General features: G+C 39.1%; 1 protein-coding gene across 1 annotated transcript; it reads right to left on the bottom strand.

The window, feature by feature from the left end:
* Positions 1-17,709: 17,709 nt before the first annotated feature.
* On the bottom strand, positions 17,710-20,733 carry LOC130591383 (cold-regulated 413 plasma membrane protein 2-like). Its single transcript, XM_057394683.1, has 5 exons — positions 20,311-20,733; positions 18,677-18,784; positions 18,232-18,302; positions 17,978-18,090; positions 17,710-17,841 (listed from the first exon to the last, which is right to left on the bottom strand). The coding sequence occupies exons 1-5, from the start codon at positions 20,451-20,453 to the stop codon at positions 17,710-17,712; spliced, it is 567 nt and encodes a 188-aa protein (XP_057250666.1). The 5' UTR covers positions 20,454-20,733.
* Positions 20,734-23,346: the final 2,613 nt, after the last annotated feature.

Raw genomic sequence — 23,346 nt, 5'->3', positions numbered from 1 at the left:
TTCAACCGTCGAGTTAAAATGAGGCCAATCCAGCTCGGAGATTGGGTGGTCAGGAAGGTCGAAGCAACAGGGCTCTCACACCTAAAAGGCAAGTTAGGGGATAATTGGGTTGGTCCTTACAAAGTCACCAAAGTGAACATGCCCGGCACATTTCAACTAGAAAACCCTGAAGGCATTCCACTTGCTCGACCATGGAATTTGGACAATCTCAAGAAGTTCTATGTCTAATGTTCGTCAATTTCAAATGGGGTATATATGCGATGTAAACTGGCCAAGTGTGGCATGTAACTGCTCGGACCATTTAAGGTCTGATATGAATAGACTTAACCAGTCAGTTTCAAGAACTTAACCAGTCAGTTTCAATTTTGAGTTGTGATTTTAGTTAACCAGTCAGTTTCAATGACTTAACCAGTCAGTTTCAATTTTGAGTTGTGATTTTAGTTAGTCAATCCTGATCAACGTTATCAAAACATGACTTAACCAGTTCGGAAAATAACGAGCAAAATGGTGTAATTGCAATTGAAAAACTCAGAAGTGGTCAGACTAAATAAGAGTATCATTCATAATAAGTTGGATACAAGCTAAGGCCTGGTACTACCAAAGCCAACTAATACAAAAATAAAGAGCAAAGCTTAAGCAACAGGGGGGTCTGTCTGCTCATTTTTGCTTTCGTTGAGCTCCTCAGACCTTGCCACCCCTCGGCCCTGATCCTCCACGACGACCTCCTCAACATCCTCTTCGGCCACATCCTCATCATCATCGGAGAGGGCAATATGTAGCTCAGAGAGGAGGGCCCGATCTTCTTCCTGCATAAGGACGTTGTAACTCGCCATCGCCTCACCACAGGAGAAGGATGGGTGTGATCTGGCCAAAGCCGCCTTCATTCTCTTGAGGGCGTCGTCCACCCCCATCTTCTACGCGGTAGAGCGGACCTCATTGACAAAAGTCTCGCAAGCCTTGGGCTCTTTCCAGGCTGCGAAACATTCGTCACCAATCTTCGGCTGCTTCTCCAATTCAGCCAAAGTGGCACTCAGCTCGGCCACCTTGCTTAGCACGTCGCCTGTCTGCTTGTCAGCTGCCAACTGCCAACTTAGCAAGCTCAGCATCCTCCCTAGCCTTAATCAGCGCAGCCTTGTCCAGAGCCCATCCATCCCGCTCGGTCTGGAAGTCCTCCTGGTCGCGCTTGATGCAGCGCTCACCATTGGCGAGCTTGGCCTCGGCTATCCTTTTCCCTCCTTTGCAGCATGAAGCTCGTCAAAATGCTTCTTGCCTTTGGCCTCCAGAGTCGCCACCTTATCGGCCAGGCGAACTTTGTTCCTAGCCACGTTGGCCAACCGAGCTGAGAACTGAAACCAAAAATAGCGATTAGCAACTTAAAAACAAGCAAGATCGACAAGGTAAAGAACGGGGCTCACCTCAACCCAGCAGCGGAACACGTCATTTGTTTCCTGAGGTCCGCTGGTCGCAGCGATATGCTCCTGGTCGGCAGGGCTGTAGAGGCACTCCACCGCATTTGTCCAACGGGTATCCATCCCGCGGACATCCAGCTCGGTAAAGGATTTGGCCAAAGCCAGGCTGAGCTCTCGGGATCGTCGTGAGGCCCATGAGGAGGGGAGGACGGCGTGTACTGAGGACTTTTGACCGGACGGAAGTCGTCGGAATGAACAGAAATGCGAGTCCCCTCGGACCTGTCAGCCCGCTCCTCTGTCTAAGGACTGTTTACCTCCACAGATTTAGCCTTTTTGGTCTTCTCGACCTGGGCTTTGGCCAGCGCCCTTTCGGTCATAGCTACCTTCTCAGGAGCCCTTTCTTTTCTCTTTTTCGAAGCCTTGGGCTTCGAGGGATCCTACAAAGTAAGGAAGAAGTTAGTCGGATGCAAAAAAAAAAAGAAGGGGCTCGAGATGACTCAAAATCGCAAGACTTGCCTTGGGTTGAGGAGGAGTGCTGAGCTTTTTGGCCTTTAGCTCGGCCTTGAGCTGAGCCGCCCTCATCGCAACGTAGTTCAGTTTCTCAGCCATGTCGGGGTCGGATTCAAGGAGATAGGCTAAAGAAGAAGCTGCAGAGAAAACTAAGTTAAAAAAACAATGAAAAGAAACATTAAAGCAAGTAGATTAACCCCCTCGGCCGATTACCCTTGGGGAATGTCCAGCTCAGCCCGACCGCCGACAGCAGATGCTCATTTTTGAAAAGACGGCAGCTCGATAGCCAATTGCTGGCCACGTACTCCTCTCCCCCCTGAACTATCTGGGCGTCGGTCTGCATATATATAGCAGCGACCGCCTCTTCCTCGGACAATTACGGAACCCTGAAATTCAGCTCATGGTTCGGCTCTACCTCAGGCCAGACAGTGGGAACCCCCTAGTCTCCTTCGTAAAAGACAAAGGCGAACTCCCTCCTAAACCCTTTCTGGGATGTGGGTAGGTCGAGTACCGCTTTGTATCCTTGCCGAGCCTGGAAATACCACCAGCCCGGGCCGTTTTCTCCCGCCATCATCTCGACCAGTTTGAACATGTGGCGCCATAACGTGATGGTGGGTCGGACGCTTAGCATTGCACAAAGTGTCTGAACAGTTATGATTCACCCCTAGGAGTTCGGGGAAGTCTGACTTATGGTCAAGTTATATGCGTTTAAGAGGTCCTTCACAAATGGAGTCAAAGGAAACCGGAGCCCCATCTCCATGGACTTGTAATATACCGCAGTACAACCAGGAGGGGGGGTTAGAACAGTGTGGAAAGCCTCCGGTCGGACCAACATGTACGGGTCCCTTATCTGAAATCTCGTCGCTTGTCCCCTCGGATCGTCGAGAAAAGCCTTCATCAATGAAGGCAAAGGAAACTTCGACCGCGGACCTCCTTTCGGATCCAGATCTGGAAACTCCGGTCGACCAGAAGTAGATGTCTCTCCTTCGCCATCCGACATGGTTACCCTCACTACACCATCATCAATATATTTATCTAAGTAACTGGCTTTGGAAGGAAAGGCCAGGGACACTTCCCAAGGGAAGGGAACAGCGCCCTCGGCCTCTTCCTCTACTGACGATGAGGGGCTCAGGAGCAGAACCGCGTCGGGAACGGCCGAGGGGTCGGAGCAACTTATTAAGGTTGACACCAGCGTTATTCCCATTCCCCTCACCTCCTCGGACAAATTGTAGGGAGGTGAGGTCGGGGGTGTCACCGACTCGGACGATTCTCCCATTATTATATAGACAAGGGAGTCGGCCGAGGTTATTAAAAGAAAAACGAAAAAGCTAAAGAAACAAGAGCGTACCTGGTCGGACGATTGGAACCGGAGAAACTGCTTGAAAAAGTTAGAGAGAAGCGAGAGCTTTTAGAGAGCTTTTAGAGAGAGAAAGCTTGAAAAAGTTTTGAAGGATTGCACAAATGATTTCTCTCTCCTCTCCGTACATATATATAGGCGTGCCTCGGGCCGCGTCCCTTCATAGGCTTATTAAATGCTTCCAGATGAAACGTCGAAATTTTTGGGAAGCTCCGTCCAGCTCAACTACCCAGCTGAGAAATGCCATGTGGCAAACTCTACTGTTTTCTAGCTCAATGTCACCCGCTCGGTCGCAACGGCAGCCTCCTCAAGGATGCCGGTCGGATAAGATGACAGTCTCCAAATTCCTTTCACTTAGTCAACATTCGCTAAGTGCTAGGGATCACCTGGTCGGCCTCTCCAGGGCTTGTTAATCCTTGTCCCAGCTGCGCCCGTCAATCCAAAACCCGGTCGGTCAACATGGGGCTCCCTTACCCATTGTCCGACCAGGCCTCTACAAGTTCCCTTCACCTAGTCAAATCAACTAAGTGCTAGGGAACACCTGGTCGGCCTCTCCAGGGCTCGTTAGCCCCTGTCCGAGCTGCGCCCGTCAATCCTGAACCCGGTCAGTCAACATGGGGCTCCCTTAACCATTGTCCGACCAGGTCTCTACAAGTTACCTTCACTTAGTCAAATCAATTAAGTGCTAGGGAACACCTAGTCGGCCTCTCCAGGGCTCGTTAGCCGCTGTCTGAGCTGCGCCCGTCAATCCAGAACCCGGTCGGTCAACATGGGGCACCCTTACCCATTATCCGACCAGGCCTCTGCAAGTTCCTTTCACTTAGTCAAATCAACTAAGTGCTAGGGAACACCTGGTCGGCCTCTCCAAGGCTCGTTAGCCCCTGTCCGAGCTTCGCCCGTCAATCCAAAACCCGGTCGGTCAACATGGGGCTCTCTTACCCATTGTCCGACCAGGTCTGGACAAGTTCGCTTCACTTAGTCAAATCAATTAAGTGCTAAGGAACACCTGGTCGGCCTCTCCAGGGCTCGTTAGCCCCTGTACGAGCTGCGCCCGTCAATCCAGAACCCGGTCGGTCAAGATGGGGCTCCCTTACCCATTATTCGACCAGGCCTCTACAAGTTCCCTTCACTTAGTCAAATCAACTAAGTGCTAGGGAACACCTGGTCGGCCTCTCCAGGGCTCGTTAGCCCCTGTCCGAGCTGCGCCCGTCAATCCAGAACCCGGTCGGTCAACATGGGGCTCCCTTACCCATTGTCCGACCAGGTCTATGCAAGTTCCCTTCACTTAGTCAAATCAATTAAGTGCTAGGGAACACCTGGTCGGCCCCTCCAGGGCTCGTTAGCCCCTGTCCGAGCTGCGCCCGTCAAGCCAGAACCCAGTCGTTCAACATGGGGCTCCCTTACCCATTGTCCGACCAGGTCTCTGCAAGTTCCCTTCACTTAGTCAAATCAATTAAGTGCTAGAGAACACCTGGTCGGCCTCTTCAGGGCTCGTTAGCCCCTGTCCGAGCTGCGCTCGTCAATCCGGAACCTGGTCGGTCAGTCTAAGGGCTCTTTAGCCCTTCAGCCGAGTTGGTCTCCTCTTCAAGGACCTGGTCGGTCAATCTAGGGGCTTTTTAGCCCCTCAGCCGAGCTGGTCGCCTCTTCAAGGACCTGGTCGGTCAATCTAGGGGCTCTTTAGCCCTTCAGCCGAGCTGGTCACCTCTCCAAGGACCTGGTCGGTCAATCTAGGGGCTTTTTAGCCACTCAGCCGAGCTGGTCTCCTCTTCAAGGACCCCGGTCGGTCAGTTTGGGGCTCAGCCCCTCATCCGAGCGGCTTTTCCCTTCCTATGGTTTTAACTTGGGGCTAAGGGTACCCCTTCATGGACTCCCGACCAGGTATCAAGGAGGCTCCCTTTCAAGGACTCCCGACCCGGTATCGCCAGGGGCTCCTTGTCGGTCTCTACATTATAGGCCAGTCCAATTGACATCGTGGACCCGGTCGGCGCTTGCCCGACCCGGTCTCCTATCAGCTTTCCCCTATGGAGGTCGTTCGCAAAGTCAAGGAGGGAAGAAAAATTACGCCACGAACGGGCTTCACCCAGTCGGACGGCTCTTCTGCCCCTTCCTGGCGTGGGGCTAAATGTTTGGGCCCATTAAATCCCCTCAAGAGTCCTATGCCATGTGGCACCGCCACCTAAGCTCCGTGGGTCCCACCCGCCCTACAGCATGGCTAGCAAGCATTGGGGGATTTATGGGTCCCACTGAAATCATTCTTGAAAAGGTATCTCCAATCCCTAGGTGAGCTGTCCCATCCAGCACACCATTTCCTAGGGGTCATCACCACTATAAATACCTTTTGTCAAATCAATGCAAAGGTATTGAATTCTCACATAACTAACCTGAGTTTCTCACTCTAGACTCTCTCTCTACCTCAATCATCAACTGACTTGAGCGTCGGAGGGGCGATCCCAGAACAACCCCCGGGGTAGTTTTACGTGTTTTGCAGGATTCCGGTGAACAGATAACCAGCTCTGCTCGGATTAAAAGAATTGCTCAGCACAGACCATTAACCTTAATTTCTAGACAGAAACAAAGTCAATTGTTGTACGAGTGCGCCATTTCCGATGAGAAAAACGGGCACGATGAAGGACTCTATGGGTGTTCCAGTTTCGTTGCTAAAAACAATGTCGTTTCTTTCTTTTCAAAGATTTCGAAGAAGAGATATACAAGTTGGAGTATTCTTTTTATGTTGAATATGTTCAAAGAACTTTAATTAAGGTAGAGTAGTTCAAGAATTTAACTAGTTTATGGTGTTTGGGAGGTCCCATAATGTACAATCTTGCATTGGGCATGAGAGGATGAGATGACCTATTGTCTCAGCGTGGTTATTGCAAAGAGCACATAGATCCATTGGGATAGTAGGGTGATGAACTCCCAAACTGTTGTGACGAATCTGCCATTGGAAATTTGGAGCTTTTGAGGGACATCGAGTTTTCAAATCCAGTGTAAGGGCCATGGTGGTGCTGAGGTTAGATTATGAGCAATCTAGGTGGCAAACTTTATTAGGAATTGCCCATCAGGGCTCGGACCCAAGATGGGCATGTCTTCCATGGTTCCCGATGCTGGTGACAATGATGTGTTTTTTACCGAGAATGTGTAAATAATCTTGCTTTTTGGGATAATGGGAGCTGAAGAAGGCCCCTGAGTATCTCCCTAAAAATGCATTAGGTGTCATGTATGTTAAAGTAGCTAACTTCCACGACTTTTCTACAATTTGGAATTTTCTTTGACAACATAATGGCAAATTTGTTAAAATTGATTAGTTGGCTTGATAAGTAACAAAAATCATCGAGGATCGTTTTAAGCTTAATACATGCAAAAGTAGTAGCTTTACAAAGAACAATACTATCATGTGCCAGCATTAGGCAAGGGATAAAACAACAACTTGGGCATAATTTGAACCCTAAACCTGACTTGGGTTGAGCACTTTCTATGGATAGTTATTGGATTAGGACATCCATACATATCATAAACAACTAAAAATAAATTAGTGTAGGTTTGTTCATGAAACACATAAAAGAATATTTTTTAGTAATATGTTATTAAGCAATCTAATTTCTAAGGTTCCTAATAGGTTGTCCAAATTATCTGATGAATATTGAACAGTTCTTTAGGTATTGATTACCGATATTAACTTGTGGGGGTAATGAACATGCCAATAGGATAACATAGCAATGTATATAATTATAAAAAGAATGAAAGATGATTAGAATGTACAAAGGAGTGATTTTTATATTATAGATATACATCATGAAAGAAACAATCATTAACTTCAACATAAATAATTAATTTATTGAAGGACCCTCAAGATTAGCCGTGGCTTGGATTTGACATAATGACAACCTTCAGGAGGAGCAACCTTGAAGCCTGAAGATTGAAATGAATGTATGTATGTTTTAAAGTATGTATTTGTCTTTGAAAAGTATCAAAGTATGAGTTTTTACAGAGATTTCTTAAGTATACTTGTCAAATTGGAAGTGTAAAGTCAAAGTGTTTTTAGATCCGGAAACTGCAACGTATTTATAGGAAAATACTACAAAAAAGATAGAAAACTAATTGCATGTGGTGCGCCAGGCGCACGACCTTGTTTATAAAACGCTTTTCAAATGATTTTCTTTTATCCTATTAATCCGGAAATCTGATTTTACAAGATAAAATCCGGTATGAATTATAAAAATATCTTTATAATAATTTATCGGGTTTTAAAATGCAATTTTGTTTCTTTATAATAAGCTTTAAAACTTCCATCATACTTTTCAGTTTGGTTATTCGGACTGCTCTCGCCTTGGGTCGGATCAATTAAGAATTTCATATGTTTCATCATTGGTCCCTTGAATGGGGAGACACGATTATATGTCTATAGAAGCCCCCACTTTTAATGAGATTCAAGAAAATGATAGTTAAAGTACACAGTGTCCAAGACAATAATTACAAGCAATATGATTACGTGCAGAAGAAGATATTAGCAGATAGGTGAAAACAACTCACATAATTATGCACATAATGATGGAAAGATGCAAACTTAGACTCTCTTACGATACATGACACGCTATGCAAGGATTAAGGTTATGCAAAGTTAAGGAATGAAATGTTATGCAAGGTCATGGTTATGCAAAGATAAGAAAGATGAAATGTTACGCATGGTCAAGGTTATGGGAGATTAGGCAATAAGAAATACAATGCAGGGTTAGGATTTTGCGAATGTTAGTATATCTATAAGAAATAGATTCATTTTCGAAAACTATTTTGGTAAATATAATCCGGGTCAGCAAGTGAGATCTGCATATTACCACTCTTCCAAAGTTTGATTTAGAGGAACCAACACATAGATATGAATCCCCCGCTTTGGGTAAGCTTGTCTTGAATTAGGTCTTCAAAACCTTGATTGGTAGATCTGTATTGAGTATTGAAAGTTCTTGACTAGGGATTCTTGTTTGAGAGTTGATACAAGCAAGTACTCAAAGTCAAATCTTGTCAGAGACCATGAAATTGTCGGAGAGTCCTTTAGGGACAAAAAGAGTTTGGATTAAAAAAATAAAAAGTTTATATTTGTAACCCATATAGATGTAGGTGGGAAAATGCTTTGATATGGATAGGTTCAAACTCGAGTCTATCTCAGGATTTAGAAAGAGTATGCTTCAAAACATTATAAAATGAAATCATGAGACCTTTACTAATTTATTTTATTTAAGTGGTCAGACCCCGAGATGAGGATTGCTACTTATCCTTGCGGAATCAGACCATTCGTAGTTCTTGATCTGATTAAACTCTTCTTATTTTATTTTTGTATTCTAACTTTTGCCTAGGCTGCCCTTCAGGATTTCACCCTAGAGGGTTTGTACATACCTTGTAAAGGGGGTTAGGGTTGACGAAAGGTTGGATGGTTTTGAAATTTGATTAAGGTTCAATTAGCTAGCCTAAGGTAAGGATCATGCATTTAGATTATATGCATTACATTTTTGATGGACTAAAAGGATATGAATGAGGGATAGAACTTGTGTATAAGCCCCCTAGACTGACTTTTTATTTCTTTGCCTTTGGTTTTTTCTTTTTGCATATTTTTATTTTTGTCTTATGCGTTTCCTTTTGTTCTTTTTTGAACTGTGATTTTTTTTCACTTTTTTATTTTAAATGACATTGATTTTTTAATGAATTAAGGCTTGCACACAAGTTTTTTATTGGTTTTGGGTATTGGAAGGCTTGAAGGTTATTTATGGCGCTTTGATTTAAAAGGCTATTTGGATAAGGATCATGGAGGATGATGGTTTTTAGGAATGATGGATGGAAAGAGAAAAATAACTCATAGTCCAAAGTATGTCCACTTTTCATCATTTTTTATCATTGATTTTTATTTTTGAATTTTTTTGAATAGTAATCTCTCAACCGATCATGAACAGGATCGAGTGGACCTCGCTTGTAAGATTAAATAAATGATTTTTTGGAAATGAAAAAATTAAATTAAATGGGAAATGAAATTGAAATAGAGGATTAAAATCTATATGGTATTGAAGTAGTATGGACTGGAATGAACTACCACTACTACAAATATGTTCAAAAGTATCACCTATGAGAGACCTCCTTAATGACATAAGTGATTATTCAGCAAAAGAATCTAATTTGTTCGGAAGGTGGTTTGTTATAACATGATAAATGAGACATCTTCTTTAAAAAGGTGATTTTTTTTAACATCATCAAAAGTTTTCAATATTAAAGAAACCACTTATTCCTATTAAGTGGTGATTTTTATTTTATATTTTTTTTTAAAAAAAATTCCATAGATACATGTACGTATTTTCATGTAGTCAATAATAATTGTATTACTAATTATTAATTAAAAAACACACACACACATTTGTGACCCACTAGCAGTTACTTACCTCTATCTCTATTCTAAAAGGTAAAACCTTAAATATACTACTCTTTACTTAATTTTAATTTTACTCTGTATAACCAATTAGCAAATTAAAGCTAAAAGTAGTTTCTCATCTCCCCCAAACACCCGATAGAACAGTGCACATCCGCGTGAATTTGGCGCCAAAATTCAATCGCCGGCAACCGTCGCATTAACTCTGAACTTGCCGGCCAATTTGTCCACCAATGGAGTCATCTTTGTCGTCCAATTACGTCTTTGTCGTCCAATTAATTTCGTCCGCCAATGTTCCATTACCTCCATCACGGCACAACGACGCCATCAGCGCGCTACACTCTGTGTTATCAGTATCCTGGTAATAAACTAATCATTCCCAATTCATCTCGCCCTCCAACTTGTTTATTAGGGTAATTGAATCATTATTTTTTTATCGGAATTCTTGTTTGATTGTAGATTTTAATTATAAATTAAATTGTGTCCTTGAATAAAATCTTTTTGAAACTTGTTAGAGTATGATGGTAGATGAATTGTGTGAAAATCATTTGAAATGAAAAACATCAAAACTTTATGTGGAGTTCAACTCGGAGTTCAGAGGCTTCCTTACGTTTTACGAGCCATTAATTAATGGTATGTAAGGCATAGAGCTTGAAGTGTAAGAAAAAATTAGAGTTTGAAGTATAAGAAGGGGTAGTCACATGAAAGATTGGTGTATAGATGTTTTTTGGGTATTGCTGAAATTTTGTGCTTGTATTGAATTGGTTGTTTGAGTTGTAGTAAGGATGAATTGAAACTGGATGCACTTTCTTTATAATTAAACTAGAACACTTTGTTTTCTACAGACTTGAACTGACCCTTCTTGCAATTCTAGTTTCAGTTGCTTTTTGGTTTAAAAGTTTGCTTCTGGGGTGGTCATAGCTGCATCAACACATCATGTTACCACCAAATTATGGGTCTCTCCAACCTTGTATGAGCCATTAAGTTTATGTTTTGATTAATAATGTGCTTCAGTTGATAATTGATGTTAAAGTGTTCTAGTAAGCTGGATTTGAGCAGCTACAGTTTTATATTTAGATATTGGTTTGGAAGGGGGGATCATTTGGTGGTCCTTAGGGTTTATAAACACAAAAAACATCATATCTTTCTGCCTTTATTTGTGGATGAAAAAGACTAAAGATATGGGTCCTTGACTGCAACTTCTTATTTCTTAATCATGTAAATACATGTGATTTTTATGTGAGCTTGTGATATGTAGAAATAGATCTAGCTGGATTACCACGACAAAACCCGGTGACTCGATGTATATTTCTGGAGTGAAGGGATTTATACATTTTGCTGTGAAGAATGGTGGAGGAAATGATAGATTTTCTTGTCCTTGTCTTATGTGCCATTATTTGTTGTATAAGAGAGTTGATGAGAGACTAAATCATGTGAGTAAATGGGCCTTTGATAGAACATACACCCGTTGGATTTTTCATGGTGAAGTTAGGGGATATGATACATGTTGTTGAGGAAAATTTTGATGGTAATCCTAATATGGTTGATAGCTTGTTATGTGATTCTGAGAAGCCTCTGTAAAACGGTTGCATCAAGTACACAAGATTGTCATCCGTACTCAAGGTTTATAGCTTGAAAGTAGATGGTGGTTGGAGTGATGCAAGTTAGTTTATTACTTCAAGCGGTGAAAGACAAGCTTCTAGAGGAAAATGTTCTTCTAGGTTGTAAATATGAGGGAAAAAATATTATTTATTTTGGGGTTGCGCTACGAAAAGATCCATACTTGCCTTAATGATTGCATTATATTTCGTAATGAGTATGAATCATTAGACGATTGCCCTGTGTGCAATACATCACGATATAAGAAAAGGTAGGAATACCGGCTAAGGTGTTATGGTATTTCCCAATAATACCAAGGTTTTGACATATGTTTTCAAATCCAAGGGATGTAGAAAAGTTGACATGGCATCATAATGGTCGTACTAAGGATGGGTTAGTGAGACACTCGGTTGATTGCCCGCAGTGGAGGTTTAATGATGAAATGTTTCTTGATTTTAAGAAACATGAATGTAACCTATGCCTTGCACTATCTACGAATGATATGAACCCATTCGGGTCTCTTAGTAGCACGTATAGTACTTGGCCAGTTATTTTGGATACTTATAACTTGTCTTCTTCCTTTTGCATGAAAATAAAGTACATGATGTTATCTTTGCTAATTTCTAGACCAAAAAATCCTTGAAATGACATCGACATTTACTTGCAACCTCTTATTAAAGATTTGAAGATTCTGTGGGAGAGAGGTGTTGAGGTTTTTGATGCCCATCACCAAGAAAAGTTCAATTTGAGGGCAATGTTATTATGCACTATTCAATATGATCCAAGGGTATACCTTGAAAGGGAAGGCACCTTGTCTCCTATGCGAGGATGGTTTCAAGAGAAGACGACTAAAAACGTAAAAAAAAGAACGTTGTTTTTGGACGTCATCCCTTTTAGCCATGTGATCGTATTTATCGATGGCGAAAGAATGCATTTGATGGGAGACAAATGTTTGAAAGACGTCCAAAGGTGTCAACGAGTGAAGATGTGTTTGCAAAGATAAAAGATCTGCAGATCACATTTTAGAAAGGAAACAAAAAACATCTGCCAACACAGGGCTATAAGAAGTGTTCTATTTTGTGGAGCTTGCCTTATTGGAGACTCTTGTTTGTTACACATTCTTTAGATACAATTCATATTGATAAGAATGTATGTGGTAGTCTTATTGATACCTTACTGAATATCCCTAAAAAGAAAAAGGACGACCCTAATTCTAGAGATGACTTGAAGGATATGAATATTAGAACTGAACTTCATCCCATTTTGAAAGGATCCAGAATTTTTTTTTACCCCCAACTGCTTATACACCGTCAAGAAAGGAGAAAATTCATTTTTGTGAGTGTTTGGCTGGAGTTAAAGTGTCGCAGGGTTACTTGTCGAACTTCAGTAGTCTTATTTCTATGCAAAACTTGAAACTTATGGGCCGAAAATCTCATTATTGCCATGTTTTAATGTAACAATTGTTACCAGTGGCAATTCGTGGTATTCTGCCTAAAAATATTCGAGTTGTCATAACTAGGTTTTTTTTAATGCAATCTACAGTAAAGTCATTGATCCTAAAGACTTGGATTATTTAAAAAGTCAAATTGTTGTGATTTTGTGCAAATAGGAAATGTACTTCCCTCCATTATTTTTTGATGTCATGATTCATCATACTATACATTTAGTGAGAGAGCTAAATTTTATGGGCCATTGTATTTAGTAAATCAATACCCTTTCGAGAGACAAAAGAAAACATATAAGGGGTATGTGAAGAATCATAGGCGGCCCGAAGATTGTATAGATGAACGAGTCCTATATGAGAATGTTATGGCATTTTGTAGTGAGTACCTAGGAAATATGAAGATGATAGTGCTTCCAACATCTCGTTCATAGTGATATATAGAATGGATGGAAAGTGCACCATTGGTCATAAACCAGTTGACTTATCTTATGACAAGTGGATTTTGGCACACACCTATGTTCTACATAATGTGGAAGAAGTTGCACCTTATGTTAAGCAACACATAAGTTACTTAAGACAACAAAATCGAAAGGCCCATGACAAGTCACTAGTAAATGAACATAAGAATACATTCAGTGCTTGGTTCAAAAAACAAGTAATGGAAGAACTCAAATATTCAAAAAAAAGGCATTCTGATCGACTTAAGAGTTTAGTCTATGGACCGAATTTCAATGCCTCCTCATACTGTGGTTTTGCCATAATGGTTGTACATTGTACACAAGAGACCAAGATTAACATAACACCATGTAGAATAGTGGAGTAATTTAGAAGCCGAAGCTTTGCATTTTGCTAGTGTTAAAGATAAGCATCTCGTTCATTATAAAATGTGTTACTATGGTGTCATTGAAGAGATAGATGTGATGTGCATTATCATGGTTTCTCCATTCCTCTTTTTGTTGCAAGTGGGTTGACAACAATAATGGTGTTCTTATTGATGACTTAGGATTTACCGTAGTCAATCTTACTAAAATTGGCCACAAGGAATATCCTTTCATATCATCTAGTCAAGCTAAACAAGTGTTTTATGTGACTGATCTATCTGATAAGAGAAATTATGTAGTTATTTTACCACGTTCTCGACATAGAATTAATGACTATGAAGGAGATATTGTGATGGAGGACGAGTCTCTTATGAATAAAGTACAATTTGAAACTGATGACAACGTTGAATCTTGGACTTATGTGCAAAATGACCACGTCGAAGGGATATATGCAGACGAAAACATTGATGAGGGGATCTCGCGGAAGCGTCGTCATAAAAAAAAGTAATTGATGTAAATGAGATGTGCTTTTGTCAAATATATTAATAATATAGAAAGTTTGTATTAGATTTTGCATTTCCTAAGGAGTTAGTTCTTATGTAATGTTTGGTTGTTGATTACACTATTGCTTTTACAAATATTCTCTACAACAAAATCATAATAAAAGTTAATTAACAAATAAAATTGAACCATAAATCCACACAAAAATTAACATACAACCACCATAGCCTTACTATCACTTTAATAATTTTGTTTCTAATTTTCGGACTCTAAAACTAATTATAACCAATAATTTTCAGATTACTCAATAAAGCTAATAAAATAATGAGTTTTTTTTTTTTTTCAAAGACAACCTTTTATATACAGTTTTTTTGCGAAAGACAACCTTTTAAATTTTTTAGGGCAACTTCAAACCTTAATGAAATTCTTTTCGTCAAAACAACCTTGACCAATATTTCGATGTTGACTCGCCGAAAACCAGTGTTGACCTTACTTAAATGATCATACGCCCCTCACATGATTTCTTATCTCCCTTTTTCCCCCTTAATCACCCTCCCATTTTTTCTTCCCTCCGTTCCGCATTTTTACTCGAAACCAAAAACTACCAAACATTTACGTAACATGCATAAACCCACGGTAATGCAGATTTTGTAAGGAAATATGTTTTTCGATATTAAAATATAATATTCATGAATTAGTTACTAACAATCACGAAAATGCTAAAATAATAAATTCAATTAATTATTCTCAAAAATAGTAGAAAAAATTTATTCTAAGCCATGACAAACATACTACATACATTACATGCTTCAATAAAAATATTTTCGATAATTTTAAAGCTCATTCCTTAATGATTTTATAATTAAACCCTAAACACATAAATTACCAACTTAATTATAAATAGGTAAAACTCAAATATAAATTATTTACCGCACATAATGTACACATAACATATATAAAGAACACTCACATAAATTTTCATCAATAATTTCATAAAAAAAGTAATTAAAATAATTCCTAACATAATAATCTAATACCGAAATATACCGTGATCTCTAGCGTTTTAAGATAATTACTATTTACCTGGAACGTCGCAGGAGAGCTAAAAATCACTCTGATGATCCTGACTTATGCGTGCACTCCACGTCTTCTTCAAAACCCCAAATCACCACGAACAACGAAAATCAGTAGAATTTTGTTGATAAATTAAAGATGGCCGAATGTTATTGTAAAAGTGACAACAATGGTAATCTTATTTTCATCAGATTTTTGGTGGTTTAAAAAGAATAAATAAAAGAGGTATAATCGTGAAATTATGTAGGGGGTTACAAGAGGTTATAGAATGTAAAAAAGACACCAAAAATGAGTGAAGAAAATATCTTCTTCTTCCTCTACAATATCGGCTACCTCATAGCCCAAGCCACAAATTTTTTTGGCCCATTCACAAAAGATTTAAGTGCCAAAAGTCCATTACGCGTTAAACGAATAAATTCTAAATCGCCGCTAAACTTAAATATAAGACTCCCTCCGTTTCCTAAAGATCTTCCCTCTTTCCGTTTAAGGGTGTTTCCAAAAGATCTTCCCTCTTTTGCTTTATTCCTTATTTGGCAAAACTAATTTCCCTATTTACCCTCTCATGTCACTATCATATGGTCCACCATTACATTATTAATTCAATTTTACTCCCTTTCTCTCTCCTACTTTAACCCTTTTTTATTTGTTTATTTATCTTAACCCCTTTCTCTCTCCTACTTTACTCACACCATGCCCCACACAACTTGATTTTCCTTGGTATCTGTAGGAACAATAAGTGGGAAGATCTTTAGGAAACGGAGGGAGTAATTAACAAAAAATGTTCTAATAAATTATATTATAGATAAAAATATGATTCACATACTTAGCATGTGAAACAATAAAAATATTCCGTCTTTCATTAAATCGTTCAATAAGAGAAAATAATATTTTTGGGAAAACCTTTGGGAAAAAGAGAAATATAATGGGTGTTACAATCTCCCCTCTCTAAATAAACTTTCGTCCTCGAAACTTCGAAAACACAAAACAAACACACAACGAATACCTAAGATGAATAATTCCAGGTATTTCAGTCGCATCGACTCTTCAGTTTTCCATGTAGCTTTTTCGTGCTTTTGACTTCACCAAAGTACTTTAACAGAGGCAATCACCTTTCTTCTCAGAGCACAGTTCTGACAGTCCAATTACGAACTGGTCACTCCTCAAATGTGAAATTCGGTTCGATTGAGAAAAACTCAACAAGAATCACATGCGAAGGATTACTAGGATACCTGCGCAACTACAAAATATGAAATACCTTCGATAGCTCTGGCGGCAAAGCCTAAAGATACGCAGCCTCCCCAATTCTTTCAAGAATCTCATAGGGACCTACATAATTCGGACTTAACATACCCTTTTAGCCAAAACGCATCACTCCCTTCATAGGAAAACCTTCATAAGCACCTTATCGCCCACTTTTAAGGAAATCGGTTTCCGTCACAAGTCGTCATACGACTTTTGCCTATCTTAAGCAGCCTTCATCTTAGCTTCTATTACTTTTACCTGCTCAACAGTTTCCTGAATTGACTCTGGGCCCAAAATCAATGAGTCAATGAGTTCGCTCCAACAAGTAGGACTACGACACTTCCTTCCATACAGAGCCTCATAGGAAGCCATTTGGATACTAGCTTGATAGTTGTTGTTATAAGAGAATTCCACCAAGCTAAGTGACTTAACCCAAGACTATTAAAATTCCAAGGCACAAGCACGAAGAATATCTTCCAAGGTTTGAATAGTTCTCTTAGTCTGACCATTGATAGCCGCATGAAATGAAGTATTGAGATTCAACTTGGAACCAAAAGCCTCCTACAAAGCAATCAAAAAATGGGATAGAAATCGCGGATCATGGTTGTCCTTAGGGACCCCATAAAGATGAATAATCTCATTAGCATAAGCTTTGGCGAACTCTTCCATATACCAAGTGTCCTTCATCGCTTACTACAATGAAGTCTAAAGAGACCCCCTAAAATCTCATTTAGAGACCACATGAGAGGTGGTCTTCAGCTAATAGGTCTCTCAGGATAAATAACCACTTATTGCAGGTGGTTTCTTAATTTGATAAAAGAGACCACTTCCTTAAAATAAGTGGTTATTTATGAATTTGAATAGAAAAAAAATAGAAGGATAAGGCACCACATTTATAGATAGATGGTCTTTTTTATTTTACAAAGAAACCATTTTTAATATCTAGGTGGTCTTTTTTATCATTCACTAAAACACCACCGGGAAGGAAAAGGTGGTCTCGTTAATTTTTTTTTTTTTTAAAATGACAATAACATTATTTCAATATATTATACGCTTCTCCAATCCGTTTCACCTGCTCAATGCGTGTCTTTCACAATCTACAAGTAATTTACATCTAGGCACTTGTATTGAGATAATTCACATGACTTTAAAATTGGAATACCTTTTCATTCATTCAATATCATTTACTACAAAAATCACATGCATATCAATATAATGTTAAAAGATTTCAAAAATTTAACAAAGTTATAAAAAAATAATATAACACCTAAGCCTGTTTTTCCAATTCCTGTGCACAAAAATATAAGCACCTTCGTAATCCCGCTCAAAAAGAAAATACACACATCCTAATTAAAATCGTCATTATCTTCCGAATATTCTTCATCCACTTGTTTATATCCATCCACATATTTGATCCACAAGTCTCTTAGCTCATCAAGCTCATTTTGAGAGTATTCAGTTGTAACTCCGCCAAAGTACTGCAAAGAATAAAACATTGAAAAGATAAGCATTGGAAAATAAACAAAGAAGGAATACTAGAACTTTTAGAGGACAAACAGAAGAAAAAAAGGTAATTTAGGATATTGTTCAGTTACAATGACAAACTAATCTGACAATAGTGCAAGCATTGGGAAGTAAACAAAGCGACGGGATACCAGAAATTGAAGAGGTCAAACAGAAGAAGAAAGGTAATTCAGGATACTGTTCAGTTACAATGACAAACCAATCTCACAATAAGCAAATACCATGAACAGCGTATTAGAGATTCTCAAAGCAACCAACCTAATGATCATTAAGTTTTTACATTAATACAATTTTAGGAAATTACTCCAAATGATGCATATATCAAAACTCAAAAAATATGGTACCTGGGAAATGGCGGTGGAAAAATAACCTCAGTACAACTGCGATAAAAGCAATCCACTTACCAACTTCGCCCCTAATTTATATTTGAGCATATTTGTAAAAGATCGATGATGGCGAGCGTGAAACAATGCACAATATTACTACTTCTCTTTTGTTTTAATTGCTACATTTTCCTGAAACAATTGCTTTTTTTAGTTGCTATATTGTTTCAACTTTCCTTATTAAGAGACATGGCCCAACAAAAAATAATCATATTATGTTTGTTTTCCTCTTTTTCCAAAAAAAATACATTATTTTTTCAACTTTTTCCACCTCAATTAATGTTAAAGGAGTTAAAAAGTATACCAAAAAAGAATGAAAGAGATATCTTCTAAAGACTAGTGAAAAAAATAATTTAGCAAATAAAAAAAAAGCAAGGGAGTAATGAGAGAAGGCAAGGATGTTAACCTTAAAAGGTGAAAGATGCCTGTGGGAAGGCTGAAGAATATGTAAGGGACTAAAAGTGATGTTAGCATGTTTGTTCTCCAATTTGTTCGATCCAGGATCAGCAAATAACTGCGAAATAATATAGAAGATTTAAGTAGAGGCTAAGACTAAGAGCAATATAGATGAAGCGGGAACAGAATAATTATTGGATATGTTGTTTGCAAAACAATATGATCTACGCCCTCCGTTCTCTTAACTTGTAAATAATAGGATTATGCCATACTTTCAGTTTCCAATTTTTTCAAATGTCTTACAAAATTGGATTATTTCATAGTAGGGCATGTTTGGCAAAACTAGCGGTTCTAGTAGCTGTTAGTGATTGTAGTAGCTGTAGCTGTTGGGGGTAGCTGCTAGCTGTCTACTAGTAGCTGTCAGCGGTCAGCGATTAAATTAGCTGTTTAATTAGAAGTGTTTGGCAAAAGCAGCTGTTGGAATTGTAAAATATAAAAAAACATTGGTTAATAATTCTACCTTATGCTATTATGAAAGATTTATTTGGTAGACCGCTACCTCTAAACCTCAAACGTCGTTACTTGTAGTAACGTTCCACAACCGCTACTCATAATCTACTCCAACTGCTACCCGCTACTACAACCACTACCTTACCAAACACTCATAATTTTCTTAAGTAGCGTTTCAATCTTGTCCAACCGCTAACCGCTACCTCAAACGCTAGTGCCAAACAGGGCCGTAGTATTGCTTGTCTTGTGAAGTGAAATATGTTCAAATTTTGTATCTTCAAACCCATTAGAAATACTTTATATGCGTGGATCTTGTAGAGCTGGTAAATGGATTCTGTCATGTTAACATGTCGGTCTAGCAGTAAGCGGGTTGAACACATCAACCCTAACATGACCAGTTTATTAAATGGGTCTAAAACTCTCAAACCTAATCAGACCCGTATATTAGACGAGTTACCCAACCTGTTTATTTACCCGTTCATCAAGCATTCATATATACATAACGTAAATAAATGTACTTCATATATTTTTTAACCCACGTCTTATATACTAATATATCAACTAAATAAACCAAATGGAACAACCAAAGAATAAATCTTATATATTTATGAAAAATATTCAATATTTCAAGTTTAACAAATAATATTCATGGTAGAGTAGTGTTAAATAGGACAGGTCGACGTGTCGAATTCGGGTTAAAATATTCAATCCTAACCCAACCCGTTTAATAAAAGGGTGTGTCGGGTCAACCCGCTTATTTAAACATGTTGAAAAGCTTTATCCAAACCCACTAATTTCATATCTATTTCAGATCGAGTTAGTTGATCGTGTTACTTTTTACCACCTTTAAAATGTTGCATGTACATTGTTATACATGTAGATGGGTAAAATTAACTTGCGCAAAGTTCTGAACAGTTATCTAAACATTAGAAAACATTAGCCATCATCATAAAACCATATTGCAATAATGCCATTGAGGCAACAATGATACCAAGGTGCAATATATTACTTCTATATGCCTTAAACGATTAACAGATGGAGCCACAAATATTTAATTATGTCAACGTGTGACGATGTATATATATTGGATGGGAAAAAGCATTAAGCATATGAAGTGAGAATGATAGAACTTACATAGCAGCAAATGAAGCAAGCCATTTGAAAAAATGAGTTCCAAATCCTCCGTGACCACTGAGTCTAGCAGCATCATGAATTAGCGATGTCAAAGCGATCTTAAGTTCATTCATATCATAATCTATCAAATTAGCCAACGCCATTTTTTACTATACATGGCATTTGTTATGATTTCACTGTACACTACAAACATGGACCCAGTAACAAGGCTGATGCCTTGTCTAGGGAGTTCCCACCTCATGCTGAACGCAGTACCTTACTCGCCTCTAAGTTTTTGCAAGGATATGCCAACATAGCCCACCCCTTAACCCAACAACTCAAAACACATAGCTTTGGACTGACGCCTGTAGCCACCACAACCTTTCAACATCTCAAAAAAGCCCTCATCAATGCTCCCATTTTAGCCATGTCTAATTTTAAACTCCCTTTCATTTCTTTTTTCGAATTTTATAAATTATTACCTCCGTTTCTTAATAAGTGCAACATTTCCCTTATTTGGAATAGTCACAATAAGTGCAACCAAGCTCAAAATGGTAAAAAAAGTTCAATATTATTACAAATATGCCACCAAAAAGCAAGAGGGACCACAACTTTTTGTTTCATCACTTGAATTACTCTACTTTATTGTGGTCCCAACTTTCTCTCTCTACATTCCTTGGTATTCCCCCACTTTCTCTATGTTGCACTTATTAAGAAACGGAGGAAGTATTTCACAAATTTTTTTGAACTCCGCATAAAGTTCTGATTTTTTTCGTTTCATGTGATTTTCGCACAATTCATCTACCATTATACTCTAATAAGTTTCAAAAAGATTTAATTTCAGGACACAATTTAATTAATTTATAATGAACATCTACAAACAAACAAGAATTCTGATAAAAATATAATAATTCAATTACCCTATCAAAACAAGTTGAGGGAGAGATGAATTGAGAATGATTAGTTTATTAACAGTATACTGGCGGATGAATTGGCGTCGTTGTGGCGTGGTGGCGTCGCTGTGGCGTGGTGGTGGTAATGGAACAATGGCGGACAAAGACGACTCTTGTTCTATCGGGTAATTGGACGACGGCAAAGACGACTCCACTGGCGCAGACGAATTGACCGGCGAGGTAAATGCGACGGTTGCCGGCGACTGTGGCGCAAATTCAGGCGGGTGTATGTGCGGTTTTTTTTGCTCGGGTAGTGCGTGTTTGAGGGAAGATGGAAGAAGTCAAGAAGTTATACGCTTGCATTGGCAATTTGTTAATGATGAAGTAAATTAAAAGTACAATTAAGTAATTAAAGAATAGTATATTACGGTTTTACCTTTATTTTTGAATAGAGATATAAGAGGTGATTAACTGCTACTAGTGGATTATAGATGTGTGTGTTGATTTTTATTAATAATTAGTTATATATGAAATTTTTTTTAAAAAAAATATAAAATCAAAATCACCTTTTAATAGGAATAAGTGGTTCTTTAATATTGTAAACATTTGATAAGGTTCAAAAAAACCACCTGTTTACAGAAGAGGTCTCATTTATCATGTTATAACAGACCACTTTTTGAACAAATTGGGTTTTTTTTGCTGAATAATCACTTATGTCATTGAGGAGGTCTCTCATAGGTGATACTTTTGCACATATGGTCAAGCGATCCACAATCACCCACACAACATTCTTTCCACCAGCAGCCTTTGGCAAACTCATCACAAAATCCATCGAGATAAAGTCAAATTTTCATGCAAGAATAGGCATAGGTAGAGTAAACCACCAAGCCTTTGATGCTTAATTTTCACCTTCTAGCAGACCAAACACCTAGCTACACACTCGACGATCTCTTTCTTCATATTAGGACACCAAAAGTTAAATTTCATATCCTTATAAAGCTTGACACCACCAGGATGAATAGAATAAGGAGTAGTATGAGCTTCCTCGAGAACTTTCCTCTTAAGCTCACCATCATTGGGCACACACCGGCCAACACCCCATAAACCTCAAGCTATCATCAGCACATATCTCAAAAGTTCTCCGCACGACCTTGCATCTTTACTTCACGGATTCTCTCCAACTTCAAATCACCCTTTTGCTTGCTTCTCAATTCTTGAAACAACTCGGGCTCAACACTCGTAGAACCCAACAACAGACATATAACATTGAGGAACAACCTCGATATCGATCTTGAGAAACTCTTCGCGCAATTCATGAGGCACCACCATAGCATAGTTGAGAGAATGCTTATTCTTGCGATTCAGAGCATTCGCTACTTTGTTCGCCTTACCCTCTTGGTAATCCAGGGTTAGATCATAATCCTTGATCAATTCAAGCCACCTTCTCTGCCTCATGTTAAGATCATGCTGAGTGAAGATGTACTTCAGGTCTAGTGGTAAATATACACCTTACACGGAACACCATATAGATAGTTTCGCCATATCTAAAGTGCAAACACCACAATCGCTAACTCCGGATCATGGGTCGGGTAATTTGTCTCATGCACCTTCAGCTGCCTCGGAGCATATGCTATTGCCTTGCCTTGCTGCATCATGACACAAACCATACCATTTTTCGATGCATCACTGAAAACTTCATATCCAACACCCTCAGATTGCAGAGTAAGAAGAGGAGAGAGGTTCAACTTCTGAAAAACCCCTTCACAATCTTCCGACAAGACGAACTTACAGTCCTTGCGCATCAAGCGAGTTAGAGGTTTAGCTATCTTGGAGAAATCTTGAACGAACCTCGGTCACATTCTTAGGACTCTCCCACTGGACAACAACCTTGACCTTAGCGGGATCCACTTTAACTCATTCTTTGTTGATTACATGCCCCATTAAATCAACTTCCTTGAATCATAACTCGCACTTAATTTGTGAACCACTTTTGCTTTCGCAGAAATCCAACTTCCTCAAATGCTTCTCATGCTCCTTCTCAGTCGTAAAGTAAACGAGAATATCATCGATAAACACGCCACACAAGTGTACAAGTACTCGTGGAAAGAGTGATTCATTTGATCCATGAAAATTGCAGGAGCATTCATGAGACCAAAAGGCATCA

Source organism: Beta vulgaris, chromosome 5 (genome assembly GCF_026745355.1).
Source record: "Beta vulgaris subsp. vulgaris cultivar EL10 chromosome 5, EL10.2, whole genome shotgun sequence".
Classification (NCBI taxonomy): domain Eukaryota; kingdom Viridiplantae; phylum Streptophyta; class Magnoliopsida; order Caryophyllales; family Amaranthaceae; genus Beta; species Beta vulgaris.
This window is presented reverse-complemented; position numbering and strand designations above follow the sequence as displayed.

What these genes read in the sequence shown, in the direction of transcription:
- LOC130591383 (XM_057394683.1), bottom strand. Translation starts at nt 20,453, where the DNA reads ATGGCGTTGGCTAATTTGATAGATTATGATATGAATGAACTTAAGATC. An exon ending in GGCATCTTTCACCTTTTAAG is followed by an intron (nt 18,303 to 18,676) that starts GTTAACATCCTT and finishes AATATAAATTAG; the next exon opens with GGGCGAAGTTGGTAAGTGGA. An exon ending in TTCCCAATGCTTGCACTATT is followed by an intron (nt 17,842 to 17,977) that starts GTCAGATTAGTT and finishes TATTCTTTGCAG; the next exon opens with TACTTTGGCGGAGTTACAAC.